The sequence below is a fragment of the Plectropomus leopardus genome, chromosome 12 (assembly GCF_008729295.1).
Source record: "Plectropomus leopardus isolate mb chromosome 12, YSFRI_Pleo_2.0, whole genome shotgun sequence".
Taxonomy (NCBI): domain Eukaryota; kingdom Metazoa; phylum Chordata; class Actinopteri; order Perciformes; family Serranidae; genus Plectropomus; species Plectropomus leopardus.
The window spans coordinates 23,771,066-23,793,100 of record NC_056474.1 but is presented as its reverse complement, the minus strand read 5'-3'; the positions used below and the strand labels follow the sequence as shown (position 1 = coordinate 23,793,100).

The window sequence follows — 22,035 nt, the reverse complement described above, 5'->3', positions numbered from 1 at the left end:
TTATGTTACATTATTGTTGTGAAGTAATGCAGAACAGACTATTTCAAATGAATCTGGTCCGAAACAGCATTACAGTCATAGAAAGCGATATTCTTTTCCTCTGTTTACAGTATTTTTTTACCTGTCTGATTTTATTTGATTTGTTCTGACAAATCTTTTTGTCTTACATCTTGGCCTCTTTGCGGTATTATTCTTTAACTTCACCCATACCTTCTCTGAGGGCTTTTGTTAATAAAAAAAAACAACCTTGATAGACTATAGATTTAACATATAGAGTGCTGTTTTATTTTCTTTATTTATTTTTTATGCACAGAGCATTGTGGAAATAAAATGGATATTTCCTAATTTGTAAGAACTAATGAAGCATTACAGACAATTTAGATTAATGTAATGTTATTCCCCAAACACATCTATGCCCGCAGCAAAACGAATTAACAATGAAAGTAAATCTCCACGCTACAGGACTTTAATAACCAAGACACAGCTGTCAACTAATAGGCTTAGTTGAACGCTGAGCCCTTTGGTACACGGTCGGGGTGGGGTGGAGGGTCTCCTATAAATATATAACTCAGTATTATAAATTAACACCTCAGCCTTCTTACTTCTTCTGAAGCCAAGAATCAGAATGTGCAAAGAAAGGAACAAAACAGCTCATATTACTGAAAAAAACCCTCCCATGTATTCTTCCAGTTCCATAGATAGAGTAGACAATGTGGTCTTTGGGGACTTGTTGCTCAAGGACAACCAGACTACCCTGTTAGCTTACACAGAAGCACCACACCCTTTCACTCCCAGTAAAACTGGTATTTGTATTAGCTAAGCACTCCAACATGAAAAAGGATATCCCTCACTGTTTCAGGGAGTGGCCAGTAAATGTGTTCAGCCACTGGTGGTTTGCCGTGGCTTTTTTGCTCCATTATGGCATCTGTTGAGTGAGGTCAGACATGATGCATTTTTATTTAGGAGGAGGTCTCACAGCTGCGACACGGTCTCTCCAAGACAGCTGAGTCACAGGCTACAGTGTCCTCTTTTGGGCATAACAATAGCACCAGTGTTAGTTCAGTATATAGGCCTACACAAGTGAGAAAAGTGTCCATTTCCATTTGGTATCAATATTACAGTTTAGAAATACTCCATTGCAGGTAAAAGCACTGCCTTTAAACGTTGGATTATTGGATTATTTCTGGTGTAAAGCAGCATTTTATTGTAGCCGACTGGCATGGATAATATTTAACTGCTTAAAGCTATTGTTGGTTAGTCAAATTTATAGATGTGAATCATTTCTTTATAAGCTGATCGCATTTGCATGTAAAATCTCTATCTGCAAAGCAAAGAGTAACTGTCAGGTAAAAAAGCACAGCACAGGTGAAAAAATGATATATCTGAAAGATGCAGATATAAATGCAGAATACAAATGGTTAAAAAAAGATGGTGAAAAATAAGACAACAAAGAAACAAGAGTAAAACAAAACATATAAAATGAGGGTGAACAGGGGTACAAGCATACAGATAAAAGGCACATTCAGTCAGTGGATTCAGAGAATAAAGATGCATAATTTTCCAAAAGCTTGAAACTTTTTTGTTATTTAATAAACTGATTGATTTAAGGAGAGCTTACAGTTCCAGGATGAACAATTACTTAGGAGAAGACTAAGGTGAATTTCTGTGTGTGAATGAAAAAATGTAGCATTTAGAATAACAAAATTCATTAGATATTCAAGAGCTCTATTGTCTGGATTATCATCATAACAGATAAGATCCCTGAGGGTAAAGAATTAGACTGAGTTGGAGGTTTCAAAGAAGTTAGATTCCAAGTCTGTCCAAAATCTTTCAGATATTTCACATTCAGAGATCTGTAATACTGATTCAGAAGACGTTTTCTTTAAAATAAATGTATCAAAGGCAGAATCAAATACAATTCACATACAATACATAAAGACATATACAGTACAGTACAATAACACCAAGCCAAGGGGTATAGATAGGAGGAAAAATAACCAAGGATAACAAGGCTTAATACATTAAATCCAAGCATCAACTTCAGTCAAACGTGATCAACATTAGTCTTGAAGGTCACAAAGGTTTCTTATAATAGCAGTCCTCATAATTTCAGAGTTCTTCCGAGATTTAGTAGCGTCCGTATAAACTGAATACAGGAAAGATTGGTTTATTTCAATTTGAAAGAAGAAAAAAAATCAATATGCTCTTGCAAATTTGAATTTCAATTTGTGGATGTGGTATTTAGTACGTAAAAATGAATAGAATAATTATGAAATCAATGAATAATTAAATAAATAGATAAATATTTTTTCTTAAATGGGATTTTAAAAAAAATCCTACATTTTTCATTCAGAGGCAGTTTGTGTTGTGGAGGGGAGCGCCGGGGTGACGTCATTGTGATCCACATCCACAGCAGCAGGAGGGGCGAGGCGGCCAGCCGCTGATCCACCGGTGTCATGGCTTCCTAACAGGAGGGGGAAGTGATTGAGAGGAAAACAAGGATTTTTGTTAAATATCCAACAGACTATCGCCCGTTCCAGAACCTGAGATTGGGACAGAGGGGCTCGGCCTCCCTTTTCGCCCCCCTGCGGCCGTCCCAAAGGGATCCAGGATATACTTTAATTTCATCGGTGAATTTCCATTCGTAAACCGTGGAAGATGGCCGACCCGGCGGAGTGCACCATCAAAGTGATGTGCCGTTTTAGGCCCCTGAACAGCTCCGAGGTGACCAGAGGCGACAAATACATTCCCAAGTTTCAAGGGGAAGAAAACGTTATCATCGGGGTGAGTTATTTCGTGTTCAAGGGCTTTAGCTACTTATTTGACAGAGCCCTCGGGCACAGTCAGCAGTACGCCATTTTTGATTGTCTTTTAGCTACGGTAGTTAGCACCTTAGCTTGTTAGCTAACGTTAGCAAGGGCTGACCTGTTCACCGTTGCGTTGTTCCGCTGGCCCTCAGCTAAAGTCAACTTCTGGCGCCACCAAAACAGTTAAATTATTGGGTCTCTGGTTCGTAGACAGTCATCAGTGCCGCTCAATTTACCATCTCACAAAGTCAGCCTAGTGTGTGTTGGCGTTATTTGTCACTATTCGCAGTTGCCCTGTCATGGCTAGCGAGCTGTCATTCAACAAAGCCACAAACACACTGGCTGGCACAGGTTAAAATGTCGCCAGAGTCAGCCTGCAAATCCCGCAAGCTATTCACTGCACTGTTATCGTGACATTTTTAATTAGTAGCCGTGCATTTGTAACGACAAAGGTATTAATTATGAACAGTTTGCGTCAGCATAAAGCGTAAGCCAGCTTTGATTTAGTAGTGGCTAACACTGTTGGCTAGCAGGCTAGGCCAGCTGGTAGTTGACAGATTAGCCGGCCTTGGCTAGCTAGCTAGTTTTAATGCTGTTGCTTAATTAAAGCTAACAATAGCTAGCTGACCAGCTGGCTAGATAACCAACACTGTTTGTAGATCAATAACATGTAATTTAATATAGCATAGAACTAAAATGTGATTCAATTAGGGCATGGGACAATGGTAACGTTAAAGCAGCTGCAGTGGAAATGTCAAATATGCAGGCTAATCAATGGTAGACTGTTGGTCCCCAGTATCTGGACATTTTACCGTTAATAATCCAACAGGTTTAAGTACATATTAAAACATTTAGCAGAAATCTGTTTTCTTTTAATGTGGACATTCATTTCGGGGTGAAACCAAAGTTTGTTTTAAGTTTAAGTAACTCTCTTGTGATACTGATCTAGCACTTGATATGGTCAATGACATGGGTACAACTTCCACTATGACAAAATAAGGAAATGCCTTTACTAATGCAGTGCCATGTTACCTCTGCTTTACTGATTTAACAAAGATTCAGTATAGTCACTTTGCAAATGATGTGCACTTGATGTTTTGTCATCATCTGCCTATATATAGAATGTCTAAAAAACACACTGTTTACACAGCCTGTGCTCATGCCATTGCATGTCTCTGCACTATATCTGTATATCTTGCACAAAAGGAAAAAGGTTTGTCTTTTTTCATGCCTTGCAACCAAAGTAATTAGGAAGCATAACAACAACATAAAAGCCAGGCTGACATTTCAAGTTTGCACATGCTAAGCATGCAAATGCCCATGGTGTATCATTTGAACAGAAGTCATAGTTAAACATTAGGTTTCCATGCCACCATATTATCATTCTCTTTGTGGACTTTGTGTCTTTGCTAACCTATGCTTTAAAACAGTTTACAAGGCAGTAGAAACTGATCTTGAATTGCATTCGTGAAGTTTCGGCTGAGTGGATATGAATCACATCCTCTTTGGAGGTAAACTACTAATTTAGGTGGTGAATTCAGAATACAACATTTTTTGTCATGCTGAACAGAGAAGGCTTGTAGCTGTGGTGACTTCTTGAATAGTTTTGCAGACACTGACTCCAGGCCTTTAACTAACAGCAAGCGTAGTGTCTGTGCCCCTGAGGCATGATGTGGCCCAGCCCAGTTCAGAGTGCCAGTCATAGTGCCAACATACCAGTGCACATTGTGAAGGACGCAAATGTTGCACGGCACAGCCTGGTATCCTCTGCTGGTGTATTTGCAATGAGAAGTACAACACTTAACAGTACCCGTAAGCAGCAGCACAGGCCTCCTGGGTAATCCCTCTGTTTTTTCCTCTCCTGGTAACCAGCTGTTCGACCAATCAGAGCAGGCAGTTGGCTGGGCGCTGGGCAATCTCTCTGAGTGGGGAGGGTAATTATTATAGTGATGTACTTTGTTTTGCAGATGCTCTTATCTGGGGTGACTGACTCACTTAGATCATATTTGTATCCGTTTTGAAACAATCTAGGGCGTGGACCCTGTCTTAGGGCTGAAGCCTTGATACCATTGCTCAGCCGCTGGTGAAACTGACCACACTGCACGTTGTAAAGATGTCTAACAAAAAGCTTCACCTTAACAAGCCTTGGTGATGCTGCTTCAATGCTCGCAGATATGAAGATATTCCCCACCCCAGAGGTTTTGTTCTCCTAGAGCATATTCCTGCAGTATGCACTTACTCAGCTGTGGCTCACTTTAAAGTCCTGCCAGTCTTTTACCGGAAAGGGAGAGAGACAAAGTTTCCAGATGAGGTGGTATGGGTGTCGTAGTTAGCTGGCTTTGCCAGTGTAGTGTGAGTGTGCAGCAGGTGAATTATTCATGCATTCATTACTTCCGTGTCAGTTTTGCACATAAAAGATCAGACCATTCCCACATGCTTTGCTGTTACATTTCCCATTTGCATGTAGTAGCCTGGGACACCCTGCAAAACACCACTCAGCTACACTTACTGTATAGGTGGAGTTGCGTGAGGGATAACAGGAAAGAAAAGGATTAGAGAGATAAGTAAAAGTGCTCCCAACACATGTAAACAAGTAAATAACAGAGGCAATACATGAAGCAAGGTTGTCAACAAATTCAAATTGATAAAACATGGAATACTGACCTATTTTACCTAGAAGCATGAATCTAATTAGATTTCATGCGTCATACAACAAGAATTGTGGATGCTGCAGAATAACCTTGGACTGAATGTTACTGTTACTCCTGAATAGCTCAGCATTGGCAAGTATCATAACAAAGCCATCAGGAAGCGGGAATGTGACGGGGCACTTATTAATACTTTAACAATGCATATCACTGTAATTACATTTGTAGGAAGTAATACCATTTGACAGAAGTGTAGGTAATGAGGCCAGTAGCAGCATTAACAATGAGGACTTTAAACTCAGGCTGCGCCATTGTTTGCTGACAGCGCCTGGCAGGCCTGATAGTGCCTCAGCACTCTTGTTCTGTACAGGGTTAATTGCCAGGATGTGGCTAGCTGGACTGAATTATCAACATCTTAAGATGCTGCAGCTCTGTGTTGTACCGAGCTGTGCTTTAGTTGTGACCGTCTGTCAGGGAGGATTATGAGCCTGAGTGCAAGTTGAGGACATCTCAGCTGTATAGCTCTTGTCCTGGTAAAGGTGCCTTGAAATGCCAGGTGGTGACACATTTGTATTTTACATTGAGTTATGAATGTGTTTACATGTACCACAGGTCAGAAGCATGGAAGCCTTAATCCGTCACCAATCCTCATGGTGACACAAGCTGCTTGTCAACATTTTACTTCTCCTGCTTTTACAGGTGTTACGGATGAATCAATAACCAGTTTCCCACCACCAACCTGGGGTATCACATGGTAGTTGAGTCGTGTTTTGCTAAAATTATTTAATACACCACTGCTAGAACCCCATCCATCAGGCTGGACACAAGATGAGTCAACTGGGACTTCAAACCCCTAAAGACAGCGCGCCATCTTAGTTGAACCTCAGAATTGCTTGTAGCATCAGTTTTATTACCCTGCGGTTGCCTTCTTAAATCCAGCTATTGATTGCTATCTCACAGGAATTGTGCTTTGAAGTTTTGACCAGCCCATAGGATATCACAATCAGCTACACTTGTGCCTGTTTGAAGTCGGCTGGCTCTTCATCCAGTGGTAAAAGTAAAAGCTCAAGTTTAGTTCATTATTAATGCTGAGCTGAGATTGTTGGAAAGGAGTTTCAAGTGGGATGGGAGAAGTTGCATCAGGACAGCTAACTTTCAGAGGTTAACTAGAATGCTGTCAGCGAAGAGTGAATTAGGTTGAGAGCATCATTTGTTACAGCTTGGGGGCATCCTGGTGGCAAGACTGACCATGTCATGTAACACTCTTGGTTTGGTTGTTTTTTAGCATCCCTCCTATTACCCTCATCTCGTGTAAAATCCTGCATTGTCACTATAAGATAAAGGCAAACATGTATGCAAAAATATTTGATATTCAGTGAAATTTAAGTGATTTTGATAGTCTAAATACAATTAGAAGTGAAAAGCACTGCATGCATATAACTTTTTCTAAAGATAAGAGTTTCTATAGTCTAAATCTCTTCATAATGACCATCTCAGCCATGACAGCAATCACTGATCATGCTATTTTGATTCCAAACAAAGTAGCGGTACTGCCATTTAGAATGCATTTTGTCCTCTCTGCCAAAGGATTTTTCTCTGGAAACACCTATGTTGGTGTAGAACTAATGTCAAACTGTGTGTGTTGTGTTTGCCAGTTGGTGAAAGGAAGTAGCACCAACAGGTCTGTTCAAAACATGTCACAGGCCTAGTGCACACATATATATATATAGTTATATTTGGAAAACTTAGCTTTTTTTGTGTGCTTTAGCCTTTCGTCCCAATGCAAACTGTGTTAAGGGTCACTGAAAAGTGACCTTTTGTTCCACTCCATCCAGGGTGAAGATTTTTAGAAACTCTTCAATAGTGTTGAAGTCTAAAAAGGGAAAACGGGACGCTTGAGACATTAGAGTGTGTATTGTTATCTCCTTTTTGAGGCGTCACAAATGAGGTAACATCTTGTGCACAAGCCAAGGTCACCATACCTACTTTTGTTGGACATTATATTGTCCTAGAAATGATAATATTATTGTCATTTTTAAATAAGATAGTATAATAGCATGATACAAGTGTGCCCTTTTAAAAAGCAACTAACTTTTAATTCGTAAGAATATTCAGACATTGCAAATGGAAAATGGAATGGAAAATTGTATATACCATATTAAATTTCACACACACACACACGTGTGGTGTTTTTTTTTTTGTATAATTTATTTTTAAGTAACTTACAGTTGTAACATTATAGTACCTTCAAAAGAGTAGCCCAAAAATACCTGCTATTTTGGCATCATGTTGCTAAAATGCTGATGACATTCTTATGTAAACAAACAGGCATGTAAATGCAATGGGCCACATCAAGGTCAGCAAAATAACTGAGGTCATGTCCATACAGGCTTTCCCACACATTAATGTGGAGTGGGCACGTTCATTAGGTGTGCTGTTGGAATATACATACAGTTTGGTTAGTCATTGCTCTGAATTCTCACAGCGCAGAATGTACTCTGGGCACAGACAGAACAGCAAAACACCAGGCACAGTGAAAGTGACCACCCCGTGACTCTAAACTCCACAAACTACTGTAAAAAAGTTATGACGAGTTCCAGTTGTACTGCATTCACACACCTGCAAACTGACTTTAGAGAAGGGAAACAGACTGATGCACAAGGACACAGTGTTTTTGCATTTTCATTTGGACAGATTTTTTCTATAACAGTGCAGGATTAATATTTTTATTTATTTATTTATTTATATGAGCATGAAGGAGTAAAAATACAGTTTTGCAGTTTTCAAAAGCTTCAGATTATTACTTGGAACGAGGTTATGTAAGCTGAGGGTTTGCGTTGATATAGATGGACTCATTCCTTCTCTCCTCCTCATTCCAGGGTAAACCGTACATGTTCGACAGAGTGTTTCAGTCAAATACAACACAGGAACAAGTGTACAACGCCTGCGCCCAGAAGATTGTAAAAGGTTTGTTTTCCTAAAGTTGTTTAAACATGTAAATTTGTTTATTATTTAGAAGCATGTACTAAACAAAACAAAAAAGTGACATAAACTGAGACTTTAAAGTCTTGACTTAAATACCAAATCCTTCTGTGTTGTGTCTTGTAGATGTTCTGGAGGGATACAATGGAACGATTTTTGCATATGGGCAGACGTCATCTGGCAAAACACACACCATGGAGGTAATGATCACTCCTTAAAACTGGTGCTATTTTCCAAAAAAGTGCATCTTGTTTTCAGTAGAAATCCTTACTCCATATTGTTTCATTAGAATTATTGACTCTATTTGCAGGGGAATCTCCATGACACAGATTCAATGGGCATCATCCCCAGGATAGTTCAAGATATCTTCAACTACATCTATTCCATGGATGAAAACCTGGAGTTTCATATCAAAGTAAGTAGTTAGAAGGGGCGAACTGTTAAGCTGTCTCACCAGTTGAGGAGCACAGTGCTGCAGTGGTTAGAGAAACACTGCCCTCCAAAATCGCCAAATTCCAGTTTCAGATCATGCGTTTAAAATCTGATGTTTATGGCTGACTAACACCATTTTATATTGTTTATTAGCTAGCAACAAGCTAAATACTTCCCCTTTTGCACTTTGATATTATGAAGCTTTTTTGCTGGAGTCAATACAAGTGATGTGTGACATGTCACTTGGTGCTGCTGCATCATGTTACCTGGCTGACTCACGACTATAGTTGTCAATCTCTATGTTTGCATTACAACAAATAGTAAATGTTTGCGCTGACAATAAGAAAAATAATGAAATATTTTTTAAAAAGCAGTGAGACATTTACTCAATTAAATTAAGAATATTTTTTGCTGTTGAGATTATACCTCACTATCTAACTTGTGTTGACTTTAAAATATTAGACTTAAGCTCCCTGTCTGAATAATAACCAACGTGTAACTACAAGAGTCCCTGCAAGGCATGTGTGGAGAAAAAACTGAATTATTAAAGGAAAGAATATAAGAACACTAGAAACCATTATCAAAACACCTTTATGGATTTTTTTCTCTTAGATTGTCCCTTGTCTGAAAGGATTCAGAAATAATGGCGTCTTTGTCTTTTGTTTTTTTCAAACCTGTGCTGCTGTTTTATCTTCTACAGAAAACAAGACAGACCCTTGTGTGTAATTTGATTGTCTGCTCTGATCTCTCAGCTAGTTTGCCAAATAATGAGGTCCTTTCTTTGTTTACAGGTTTCATATTTTGAAATTTACTTAGACAAGATCCGGGACCTTTTGGATGGTAAGTGGCCGTGATGCTTGCGTGAAAACCGTACTTCTCGTCTCTCTAGTTGTACCACACAGTGGTAACAGATGTGACACAAGGAGCTGCTAAAAGCTTGTGAAACATCGAGAAAATAAGTGAGCATCTGTGTTAGGAATATGAAGGGGATGTTAGCTGTACACACACTGGTTTGTTGTCAATTGCCAGTTGTAAGTGTGTACATTCTACATATACAGCAACACCACATAAAACACATGATATTCTCACCTAAGTCTATTAAGAGGAACACTCTGAGAGATGTGTTTGACCCGATCATCACATTAATAGTGTCAGAATCAGCTGCAGAAACTTGAAAATGAAAATATCTTTTAGTTGCTCCTATCACATTATATTGTGTTATACTTTTAAGTTCTTATATTGCCCACTATTGTTGTGATGATGTTGTCAAAACCACTATGACTTGATGATTATATTTGTTTGCACTTAACTTAGTAAAACAAAAATGACCTTTATTAAATGTATTTGAAGACCAACCCCGCATTACTTGTTTTTATTGGCTAACAGTTGCAGCTCATGTATTTCCAGATATATAAACCTGCTGAGTGGAATTGATGGCTTGTATGCTGTAAATTGGCCAGTGGGTGAACATTTTTTTAAGTCACTTACAGAAAGGATCCTTTCAAATTAAAGAAAATTTAAAATGTGATGATTAGAAAAAATCCACGAGCAGTGGAATTGAAAGCAAAGCCTTCTTTTAATATATTAAGGGCACACAAGGATATAAACAGAATTTGAAATGGAAACAGATAACTTTTCAAATGTTAAGGTGGTAAAATTAAAGTAGTCTACACACAATACACCATATGTTTCTAGAGCAAAGCCATTTTCACTGACACCTTTTTTTTCCTCTCATCTCCAGTGTCGAAGACCAATTTGTCAGTGCATGAAGACAAAAACAGAGTACCATACGTCAAGGTGAGACCTAACATCCTGTCACATGTCAAATATCTGGTAAAACTTGTTTACAGGCCAAATATCAAACCTCATATTTCTGCTTTTCATTAAAGGGCTGCACTGAGAGATTCGTATGCAGCCCGGAGGAGGTCATGGATACAATTGATGAAGGCAAATCAAACAGACATGTAGCAGTCACAAGTAAGATCCTGCCCTCTCATTTTACAACCATCAAATCCATTAACTAGTTTTTGCAGTTTTCGAAGCTGATACATTTTGACCACACATTTGTAATTTCTCTTTCAGACATGAACGAGCACAGCTCCAGGAGTCACAGTATCTTCCTGATAAATGTCAAACAGGAAAACACTCAGACAGAGCAGAAGCTCAGCGGCAAACTTTACCTGGTGGATCTGGCTGGCAGTGAAAAGGTGATGAGAACCGTCTGTTATACATATTGGTAGATTTCTTTTATTCTGGAGTATTCATTATTTTGTAATTAACATTTTTGTTTGACTCATTTCACTCTGTCGTCTTCTTGGGTTAGGTTCGGATCAAAGTCTCCTCTTTATCCAATTTAACATGGAGCTGCACGACCCGTTGTTGAGGTTATTGCATGTGTGATTTTCAGGTCAGTAAAACAGGAGCAGAAGGAGCTGTGCTAGATGAAGCCAAGAACATCAACAAGTCGCTCTCGTCCTTGGGAAACGTCATCTCTGCTCTGGCTGAAGGAACGGTCAGTAACTATTTCAACTCTCTGGTGGTGATGTTTTCCTAAATCTGCCATTAAATATGTTGCTGCAGTTATCAGGATCCATTTGTTGAATATGTTGCGGTGTTCTGTGGGTTTTGGTCTTTTAATTTGCACTGTAAGTAGGAATGAATTATCTGAAATAAATGTGTTTACTAATGTATTTTTTATTTTTTATCCCGGCACAGTTAATCTCTTCTGTTAAGCTTTAATGTTTACTTTTGAACATATGGTGCTCAAATTTTTGCGTCTATTATGTTTATTATTCAGTACAAGTATTTGATCTGTTATAACCTCAGGTGATAATCCCCCCCAAATGTTTTTATAGCATTTTGAAATGACAGACATTATTGTTAATGTAGCAGACATTTGGAAAGTCTGTTTACCAGCTGCACAGCCCAGAGCTAGGTGTGCATCATGAAAACAAACATCTATTTCCCTTATCTTACTATGAAAGTTCCTTTTCAGCCATCTACAGGTCCTTTGTGCTGCAGCAATAACTTGAGCAGATAATAACTTTCCTCCAAGCAATGTTTTGCTTCAGTTGCTTCATAGTGATTTCACACTTTTAGCTGTAATCGACATTTGGTTTGTTCTAGGCCCCCTTTGCTCTGTAAACAACCTGGGGCGGACAGCCTCTGATGCATTTGGCCTAAAACAAATGAGCTATTGTGCAGAGACGTCTCGCTCCTGACTGAGCATCGCGGTGTCCAAAGAATTATAGCAGACGGCTGCAGCTTCAGTACTGATAATATGTCAAGTTAGCAATTAAATGCCATCTAGTTTGACTTAAGTCATGAAAACAGTTTCTGAAGACATCACATCCTGTTGGCTCAGTGCTGATGAAATCACAAGCCTTTTTTTGTTTTTAGGACAGTAGGAGCAGCATGTTCAAGTGTAACATCCAAACATAAATAATACTATAGAATACTATATACTATAAAATATTACTTCCTCTGTCTAACTCTGGGATCTATTATAAAAGGTATTATTGTCAAATAATCCCTAATCAAGGTGGTCAGGCAATCACATATAGATGTATCATGATGAAACGTCTCAGTTAAAAGGCACTTTGTCAGTTATTTAGTTGAACTATTTATGATAGAATGAAGGGCATTAATGATCCAAAGTTTTGTTTTTCCCACAGAAGGTAATTTGCTTTCTGCTTACAAGATGTTCCTGTATATATTTTTGTGTATACCAGGCCTACATCCCTTACCGAGACAGCAAGATGACCCGTATCCTGCAGGACTCGCTGGGCGGTAATTGCCGAACCACCATTGTCATCTGCTGCTCGCCTTCCTCCTATAACGAGGCCGAAACCAAATCTACCCTCATGTTCGGACAAAGGTTGGTAGGCCAGTAGGATGAAACAAGCCTCACTGTCATTTCTTCAGCTTTTAATACAAATATCCCATTAAAAAATGAAAAATTTCTCAAACACTTTTGTTATAGAGTTTTAGAAGTCCATATATTGGGGCACCTGGTAGCTCACATAGTAGAGTGGGCACCTCATGTACTTAGGCTGTGTCCTTGCTGCAGCGGCCACGGGTTTGACTCCGACATGCGGCCCTTTGCTGCAGGTCATCCCCCCTCTCTCCCCCTTTTTATGCTTAAGCTGTCCTATATAATAAAGGCAAAAAGTGATACAAATTTTAAAAAAGATGTCCATGTATTGGTTTGGAAAAGCTTGGAAAGCTCTGCATGTACTCATAATTATTGTCAGAGTTGGTCCAGTGATTGAACAAGCTTGGTTGCTGTTACATTTAAGTACCTGTCTGAAGGAATAATGGTACATAAAATGTTCTTTCATACAATATAACCTTTGTTTTTTTTTTACATCCAGAGCAAAGACCATCAAGAACACTGTCACTGTGAATGTTGAGCTGACAGCAGAGCAGTGGAAGCAGAAATATGAGAGGGAGAAGGAGAGGAATAAGACCCTGAGAAACACCATCACCTGGTTGGAGAATGAGCTCAACCGCTGGAGGAATGGTGAGGAAGTAGACTGTGTCCCATTCCATTGTGTTGTTTAAGTCCGTCCACATGTTCCTGAGTAAAATCAAACACACTGAAACTATTTTTAACTATTCTTCGCTCCTCCCATAGGAAACATCAGCATCTCTTTTTGTATTGGTGTGATGCATTAACAACGAAGAGTGATGACATTTTCTCTTTGTTGTCACAGACTGCCAGCTGTATAAGTGTAAATGGCTCGTATTTGTTTCATTGTAAAGATGCAGCTCTGTACACATGCATACTTAAATTGTGTGTGTGTTTGTGTCCCACCTCAGGTGAAAGTGTGCCAGTGGAGGAGCAGTTTGACAAGGAGAAGGCCAACGCTGAGGTGCAAGCCCTAGACAACATACTTAACGAAAAGCAGGCATCCACGCCCAACGTGCCAGGTGTTCGCCTCACCGATGTGGAGAAGGACAAGTGTGAGGCTGAGCTGGCCAAACTTTACAAACAGCTAGATGATAAGGTGAGTGACAGAATAGGATGTTTGTAACAAAGGGGTAAGAATGTTGGTTTTTAGACTTACACATTATAATCAGAGGTTTACGCATTAAAGCAAGAATATGTCAGAATCAATTTCATCATAAGCTAAAGGTTATCTGGAGGGAAATTAATCAAATCAAAGAATGACATAATGACATGCCTTAGGTAACTTAAGAGTTAAAAACAAGATTGAGACATCAAGCTTGATGGTTTTCATCTAGTTTTATCTTAAAATGAGTTAATGGAAAAGCAAAGCAACCGCTTGATGCTAACGTGTACTTGCACGTCTTTGGATTGTAGGCTACCAGATATGGACACTATTCTGTACATTTTTTTCTAATGTTAATTATGACCCATTGACATGACCTGATGTTAGTTGTTCCACTGGCTGGTCAGACATAATTCTTTGATGCTACAGCCTGAACAACAAGACCTGTTTAAGAATTTCAGTTTTTTTATTTGGTGGATGTTGTTTTGAAATCTTTGGATTTCTATTAGAAACTATCACATTTGGTTTGATGTTAAAAACAATATCTTCATGCAGGATATATGCATGCTAAAAATGACACCTGGTAATTATTGCTTAAATGTCCCATCAATTTTTTGAATAAGGCAAACCAAATTTATACTTGTACAATAATATGTAGAAGGGGTTCATCAGTCGCTATAGCCCTTTTAGACCTGGACAGTATAAACAAGAAAGAGCCCATAAACATGCTGCGTTTTTTGTGCCCTTAAATCGACTGTCACTGTGGTCGCATGCATAAAAGCTATAGCGGTGCTGAGGCATAAATATCAGTCTTCAGTAAATATTGAGGAGGAATTGATCGCGTAAGTGTTGGGCTACCCAGAGCTTTACATCTGTCCCACTGACAATATTTAAGGCCTAATTTGCCCTCAAAAAACATTGGGAAGAATATGAGCTCCGAACACCAGGTTTCTGGTAAGAAGGATATGATGCGGTGCTGGTTGTGGCTGCTTAGCAACATCAGGTGCAACTTGCCTCCGCATCATTGAAAGATGGCACAGAAAAGGCACAGCAAGTAGGACGAGTAAGACGCAACCCTGCACAACCCTAAACGCTTTGTATATCCTGTTGAAGTGCTTGTTAATGCTGCAGCTGGTAATGAAAAGGTCTGTTGAACTGAAAAATGCTAATTTATTTTGGTCAAATTCAGATAGTCTCTCAAGGAAAAGTAAACAGAAAAATGGTCGTTCTTTATTTTATCCAAAGGTTTTTTCATTCCTCTCTACCGTCTCCAGTAAAACCAGATGAGCCTGGTGTGAATGCTAACGCTGAGTTGTGTCTCTTCACTTTTCAGGATGAGGAAATCAACCAGCAGAGCCAGCTGGCTGAGAAGCTGAAGCAGCAGATGCTGGAGCAGGATGAGGTGAGTACTGGAGGTCCAACAGATGGAGGGAAAGCGGAGGGAAGGCGCAGGTATGGCGCAAACCCCTGATCTTTGTAGTTTCAGAGGCATGAGGTTAAGGTAACGCATGAAGCCATCACAGCTGTAAAGTTGCATTTATATCTTTCTTACTCCAGTCCTTTTGTCTCAAGTGGAATTATCTTCATTGACAATAGGATTTACTTTAATAACTTGATGTGGTAGTTTTATTTTTAAGAACTTTTAGCAGCAGACTCGTGTTGCTATTAAGTGAGTTTTGCACACTTCATATGTCAAACATTACTATTATAAACAAAGACTGTACTAAAGTCCTTGTTTCACAATGTTTCTAAAGGTAATTTCCAGAGCGACTGCATGCATCTGTCAATTTTAAAATACAAAAAAGTCTGCAAGGAGGAAAGCATGTGTGTTTTATAATGGATCAGCATTGAAGTTGCCTACTCATCCATATTGTAACAAACACCGAATCATTCCTGCAGCCCTAATGCATTTTAAAAAAAATTACCATAATAACACCTCTCTCCCACACTTGCAGCTTTTAGCTTCCTCACGCCGCGATCATGAGAACCTCCAGGCAGAGCTGAACCGCCTTCAGGCAGAGAACGAGGCCTCCAAGGATGAGGTGAAGGAGGTGCTGCAGGCTCTGGAGGAGCTGGCCGTCAACTACGATCAGAAGAGCCAGGAGGTGGAGGATAAGACCAAGGAGTTTGAGGCCATTAGTGAGGAGCTTAGCCAGAAATCGGTGAGCTGGAGACTTGGTAGTTGACTATATTTTATCAGTCTCAAGATGTACGACATCTTAGATTTGCATAGGAGCGAGCATCCTTTGCACTAATCACAAAATAGTGGGACATAAAATGAGAATCTTGCCAACTGAGGATTAGGGAAATTATTTTTTGTTGCTTGTTATTCTATTGAAAACATTAGAAGAACACACTTAAATAAAGCTCTCTCTATCTTCAGTCCATCCTGTCGTCTCTGGACTCTGAGCTCCAGAAGCTGAAGGAGATGTCCAACCACCAGAAGAAGAGGGTGACCGAGATGATGTCTTCACTGCTCAAAGACCTAGCTGAGATTGGCATTGCCGTAGGAAGCAATGACATCAAGGTACTGAGATACCTTATGTTTGGTTACTATAGCAACACCAACCTCTAGGAAGCTAGAGCAAGACGGGGGAATTGCCAAGTGACTAACCAGGATACTATAGCTGTACCCATCTCAGAATTGTGCCTGTCGAATCAGATTTGGCTGTTCAATATGAATATTCGATGATCAAGTTTTAAAGTTTGAACAGGTTCAGGAAGATGTTCGGATGGCATGACAGCAACATTCACGTAATATAATAAACAAGATAACAGCGCTGACGCAAGATCAGAAATGTGCAACATTTTTTTGACGACACTACATCAAACAAAGGCCAGAGACTGAGTCGTTTTAAGTAGCTGTGAACTGTAACTTTACCACCTCTTAGCAGAAGGTCCTCTCTTCTCCTCCATGGCGCTGCCTGTGTGTCTGCAGCTACCTGTACCAAAGAGTTGCATGAAAGTAAAGAGCACTCACTCTGACGCAAAACCTGGAGACCAAAACTTCCCCAGAAATACAATGCATAGCACACTGACTTGCAAAAAAAACATAACTGCTTGACATGAAGCAGTCTCAGTTGACTAAGCGGTCTCCGACTAATTATTCTGACCTCTGACTTTCAAGGGGCAGCCCTGCATGATGCATATCTAGTACCTCTATCTCCTCATCCCATTGTTTCCTCTGTGTAGTTGTGCCCCTTCAACTTTCCTCTTCTTGCCCTTCAGCAACATGAGGGCAGCGGCCTGATAGATGAGGAGTTCACAGTGGCCCGCCTCTACATCAGCAAGATGAAGTCAGAAGTGAAGACGATGGCGAAACGCTGCAAGCAGCTGGAGGGCACCCAATCAGAAAGCAACAAGAAGATGGATGAGAACGAGAAGGAGCTGGCTGCCTGCCAGCTGCGTATATCCCAGGTATGTAGGAACTAACCACAGTGTTGTAACCTGAAACACAAACCCATGTGATCCCTTTGTGTGTTCATAAAAAAAAAAGAATAATTTCAGTTCGGAATCCTCATTAAGATCATATTTATAAAAAAAATTTGTATTGTTTCATCTTTCTCCAGCATGAGGCTAAAATCAAGTCTCTGACTGAGTACCTCCAAAACGTGGAGCAGAAGAAGAGGCAGCTGGAGGAGAACGTGGACTCTCTCAATGAGGAACTTGTCAAGCTCAGCGCTCAGGGTACGGCACTGTTCAAGGACAGAGCAAGAGATGTGACACAAGCACTCACTTCAAGTCCACTTAAATACGATTTGAAGCAGTCTGTTTTTTAACTAGTCATTGGTTAGGAAACATGCTTTTTAGTTCTAGTTGTTGGTTCATGATACTGAAGTATGAACTGACTGGATTAAATGGTGTTTACAATATGGCAGATCAGAGCAAGTGCTAAAAAAGTGTGTGTAAGACTGCAGCAGCATGACAAAAGCAGGCTGGCCGAGTCTGTGAATGTCTAAATCAGCTGCTTTAGTGATTTGAAAAGAATCAGAACCAGGATTTTATTTACAACCAAAATCAACAAGAGATATTGGAATCAGTTTGAAGTATAGATAAAATATAAAATATTTTATTCATATTAGGTTTGAGTAAAGACTAACATCACTTCTGCCATCTCATGACAGTGAATCTTGTGTTAATGTTTTACAGAGAAAGTCCATGCAATGGAGAAAGAGAATGAGATCCAGACTGCCAATGAAGTCAAGGTATGTTCCTCATCCCCATTTAACAACAGACTCAAGAGCACTCTACACAATGTTTTTGGGGAGTGTCCTTATTAAAAGCCATTTGACAGCTTTTTTTTTTTTTTTTTTTAACTGTGTATTTGCATTCTATATGTAAAATCTTAGCATCGATCAAGCACCAACAATATTGTCTTAAGAATCCCAACATGTAAAATGTCAGTCTTTTTTTAAAAATTTTCATCAACTTACCAGTATTTTGAGCTTTTACAAATTATTCTGGCAAATACATACAAAAGTTTTTGTGTGATTTTGTGTGTTTAGGAAGCGGTGGAGAAGCAGATCCACTCCCACCGTGAAGCTCATCAGAAGCAGATCAGCAGCCTGAGAGATGAGCTTGACAACAAGGAGAAACTCATCACTGAGCTGCAGGAGTAAGACTTAAATTTATCTTGTCTTAGTCATGTCTTGATATTTACAGTAGCGAACAAAAGTTGCCATGTAAGAGGTATTTTATTTCATTTTGTTACTCTTTAAAATCTCACCAGATTCAGTCATTCAGTGCTATGTTATTTCTCCCAGTCTGAACCAGAAGATCATGCTGGAGCAGGAGAGGCTCAGAGTGGAGCACGAGAAACTCAAATCCACCGACCAGGAGAAGAGCCGCAAGCTGCACGAGCTTACGTATGTTTAACACACAACTGTGCACTGTTTTCACTCTGTAGACTTAAGATGGCTCAGTTTATTGGACAGATACAATAATAGTGCTGTCATTTATCACCAGCATTGTGGAATGTGTATTTCTTACAATTTCAACTATTGTTGTTATTGTTGTTGTTCAGGGTGATGCAGGACCGAAGGGAGCAGGCCAGACAGGACCTGAAGGGTCTGGAGGAGACAGTGGTGAGTTCATCTAAATCAACTGATGATAGAAAACACTTATTGTGGGTCTTTGTCACATCCGATAGTGAAGTTACATCTGTGTACAAGTAGACTTGATAGTATCTTTAAGTTGACTTCTTGTATTGAAACTTTGTTGTAAGTTGTAAATGCCAAAAGGCAGATATACAAATTATATATCATACAAATTTTGAATTCAACACGAGACCCGTTATTGAGGTTGTGAAAACGCAAGGACATACAGTATATTCATATTTGCTCTTGCAGTTTCTTAAAGTTGTGTTTGTTTGTTTCTGCTGTGTTTGATTCTTGGATATAACACTAATTTATTCAGTCTTTTCAAATAATCCTATTTGATATTGATTGCTTGTCTTTTTTCATCCAAGGCCAAGGAGCTGCAGACCCTGCACAATTTGAGGAAGCTCTTTGTCCAGGATTTGGCTACCAGAGTGAAAAAGGTGAACCTCTATGGTTGTTGATTTTTAGGTAGACATGAAAATCTCTTCAGTTGCAATGAGGCAAGATTGTTTAGGAAAGAAGTACATAATCGATTAAAAAAAATGAAAGTACTTCAGCTTGCACTGTAGCTATGCAAGTGGCGCAGAGTAAAAGATTTCATGATATGACTCTTAATCCTCCCGCATAAAGTTTTAACGCTTGTGTATTATTTCTCGCGCAGAGCGCGGAGATGGACTCGGACGACACAGGGGGCAGCGCAGCACAGAAACAGAAAATCTCCTTTCTTGAGAACAATCTTGAGCAGCTCACCAAGGTTCACAAACAGGTAGGATTTTCTTACATTACTCCTCTCTGACTGATCTTTCTTTGCTGTTGTCCTGTTCTTCTTTTATTCTGGCTTTGTATTCATCTTTTTCAGTCTTTATTTCAAAACATCGTCTTCTCCTTGTTATGATAATCTTTGCTCAGTCATGCTCTCCCACACGTTTGAAAGCTAGATGAAAGAAATGATTTAACGTGATGCAATTTGACCCACAGCTGGTACGCGATAATGCAGACCTGCGCTGTGAGCTTCCAAAACTGGAAAAACGTCTTCGTGCTACAGCTGAGCGGGTCAAGGCCCTTGAGTCTGCTCTGAAGGAGGCCAAGGAGAACGCCGCCCGCGACCGCAAGCGCTACCAGCAGGAGGTGGATCGCATCAAGGAGGCCGTCAGGGCCAAGAACATGGCCAGGAGGGGACATTCAGCCCAGATCGGTAAGTAGGGATGGATGAGAACTTCTTTTGTTCACGGCAGAAAACACAGGATCTATCATTACATTAATAGTAGGGCCGGGACTTTAACGCGTTAATCACGATTAATTAATTACACAAAAATTAATGCGTTAAAAAAATTAACGCATTTTAATCACACCAATTTTTGCACCGCGGAACCTTTCTCACTTGATGAGTTTCCGCGGGACCGATTATACTAGCGCACCATCTACCGTTCATGACTTCAGACCATCCATGCTACAGACAACAACAATGAACGAAGAAGCAGATGAGACCGCTTTGGTTGGCCCCATGGATGGGAAATTTTGTTTTAAAAAGCGGGCGGATGGTAGCGTAGACATATGCGATTAAAATGCGATTAATTTCGATTAATTAATTACAAAGCCTCTGATTAATTAGATTAATTTTTTTAATCGAGTCCCGGCCCTAATTAATAGATTTCCATGTGATTTGTGTTTTGTCTGAAATGAAATCCAAATCTTCCTAACATCGCAAACGTCTTTTAATCTGAAACAGCCAATCCTCAATCTACTCTTTCTCCCCTCCCTAGCCAAACCTATCCGGCCCGGACAGCAGCCGGTGGCGTCTCCCACCCACCCCAACATCAACCGCAGTGGAGGAGGCTTCTACCAGAACAGCCAGACGGTGTCTATCAGGGGAGGAGGCAGCGGTGGCAAACCAGACAAGAAGTAAGGGAAACGCCACTCTTTCTCTTTAGGGAGCTAACGAGGTGATGTGTCATTTATGGGATACTGGAACTGAAGAAACAAACAATAAAATGACAGTTAAGAACCAAAATACTGCATCTAGAAATGTAATGATCTGGGTTTGTGTATGGAAGTATCGATGACTTCTCCTCATTAATATCCCCAGTTCGATAATGGATGAGGGTCTTTGTTAAATGACATCCTTCCACCCACCGCTGTATTTCTCTCAAAAGTTTCTGTCTGCATCTCCACCATAAACCGCATGGTTAAAGGATAAGTTTGATATTTTTCAACTTGGACCCCATTTTTCCATTTTTTGTGTCTGAGAGACTAAAGGGTACAACAATTTTGAAATGAGTCTAGTATTGAGCGTGATCACTTCATTTGCCACTGACAGACTCATTATTGTTAGAGAGTGAGATCCTTTTTGTTTAACCTGAAGGCCCTGAAATGACACAGTGTGTGACATCCGCTGATGGCATCCTGTCTTTGTGTTTATCTGCAGCTGAAGAGCAGCGGGATCGAAAGACGACACCACTGAAGAAGCCAATATCGCCCCCCCCCCCCACCAAACCACCCCCCGCCCACCTGGCCTTCCATTACAGCGAACAGGCCCCTCGTCGCTGCTTTGGAGCCACGAAGGAGTTTCTGATTATAAATATATATATATAAATATTCCTGGCCTGTACAGCTCCAAACCCCCCACACCTCCACCCACTCCCCTACTCCCCTCCCCCAATTCTCATCATGACTTATCTCTTTTTCTCGTACTGGATATAATAATAATAATAATAAAAAAAGAAATAAAAAGGCAACAAATTTAATTTACAAAAGGCAAGATAATATTCTTATCCACCGAACCAAACGCAGTCTTGAGCGCAGCCTCGGCGAGCGAAACCAGTGAACACCTCAAAACGTGTAGCTTCGGTTTCGTTTTTGTTTTGCACAGTCTGTCGTCATCCGTCGTCGTGCGAGTAGTTCTGCACTGTGCCATGCTGAATGTAAGGGTAGCAAGATCTGAAAAAGATGAAAACACAACCTAAGACAAAAAAAGGAGACCCTACCACGAGAAATAGCTTGACCCTATAGGCTAACCTCTGTACATTTCATCATTACTATTATTGGTTGTTAA

At 40.0% G+C, this 22,035-nt stretch overlaps 1 protein-coding gene across 1 annotated transcript; it reads left to right on the top strand.

Moving 5' to 3' along the window:
• The first annotated feature begins 2,437 nt into the window (after positions 1-2,437).
• Positions 2,438-21,469, top strand: LOC121951005 (kinesin-1 heavy chain). Its single transcript, XM_042497165.1, has 26 exons — positions 2,438-2,784; positions 8,335-8,422; positions 8,564-8,637; positions 8,748-8,852; positions 9,661-9,709; positions 10,611-10,666; positions 10,759-10,846; positions 10,952-11,076; positions 11,277-11,381; positions 12,601-12,746; positions 13,243-13,391; positions 13,691-13,878; positions 15,218-15,286; positions 15,840-16,046; positions 16,268-16,411; positions 17,113-17,301; positions 17,454-17,571; positions 18,034-18,089; positions 18,390-18,499; positions 18,648-18,749; positions 18,908-18,968; positions 19,352-19,423; positions 19,645-19,749; positions 19,962-20,178; positions 20,747-20,885; positions 21,409-21,469. Exons 1-26 carry the CDS (start codon positions 2,659-2,661, stop codon positions 21,410-21,412), a joined length of 2,892 nt encoding a protein of 963 aa, XP_042353099.1. The 5' UTR covers positions 2,438-2,658; the 3' UTR covers positions 21,413-21,469.
• The last annotated feature ends 566 nt before the right edge of the window (positions 21,470-22,035 follow it).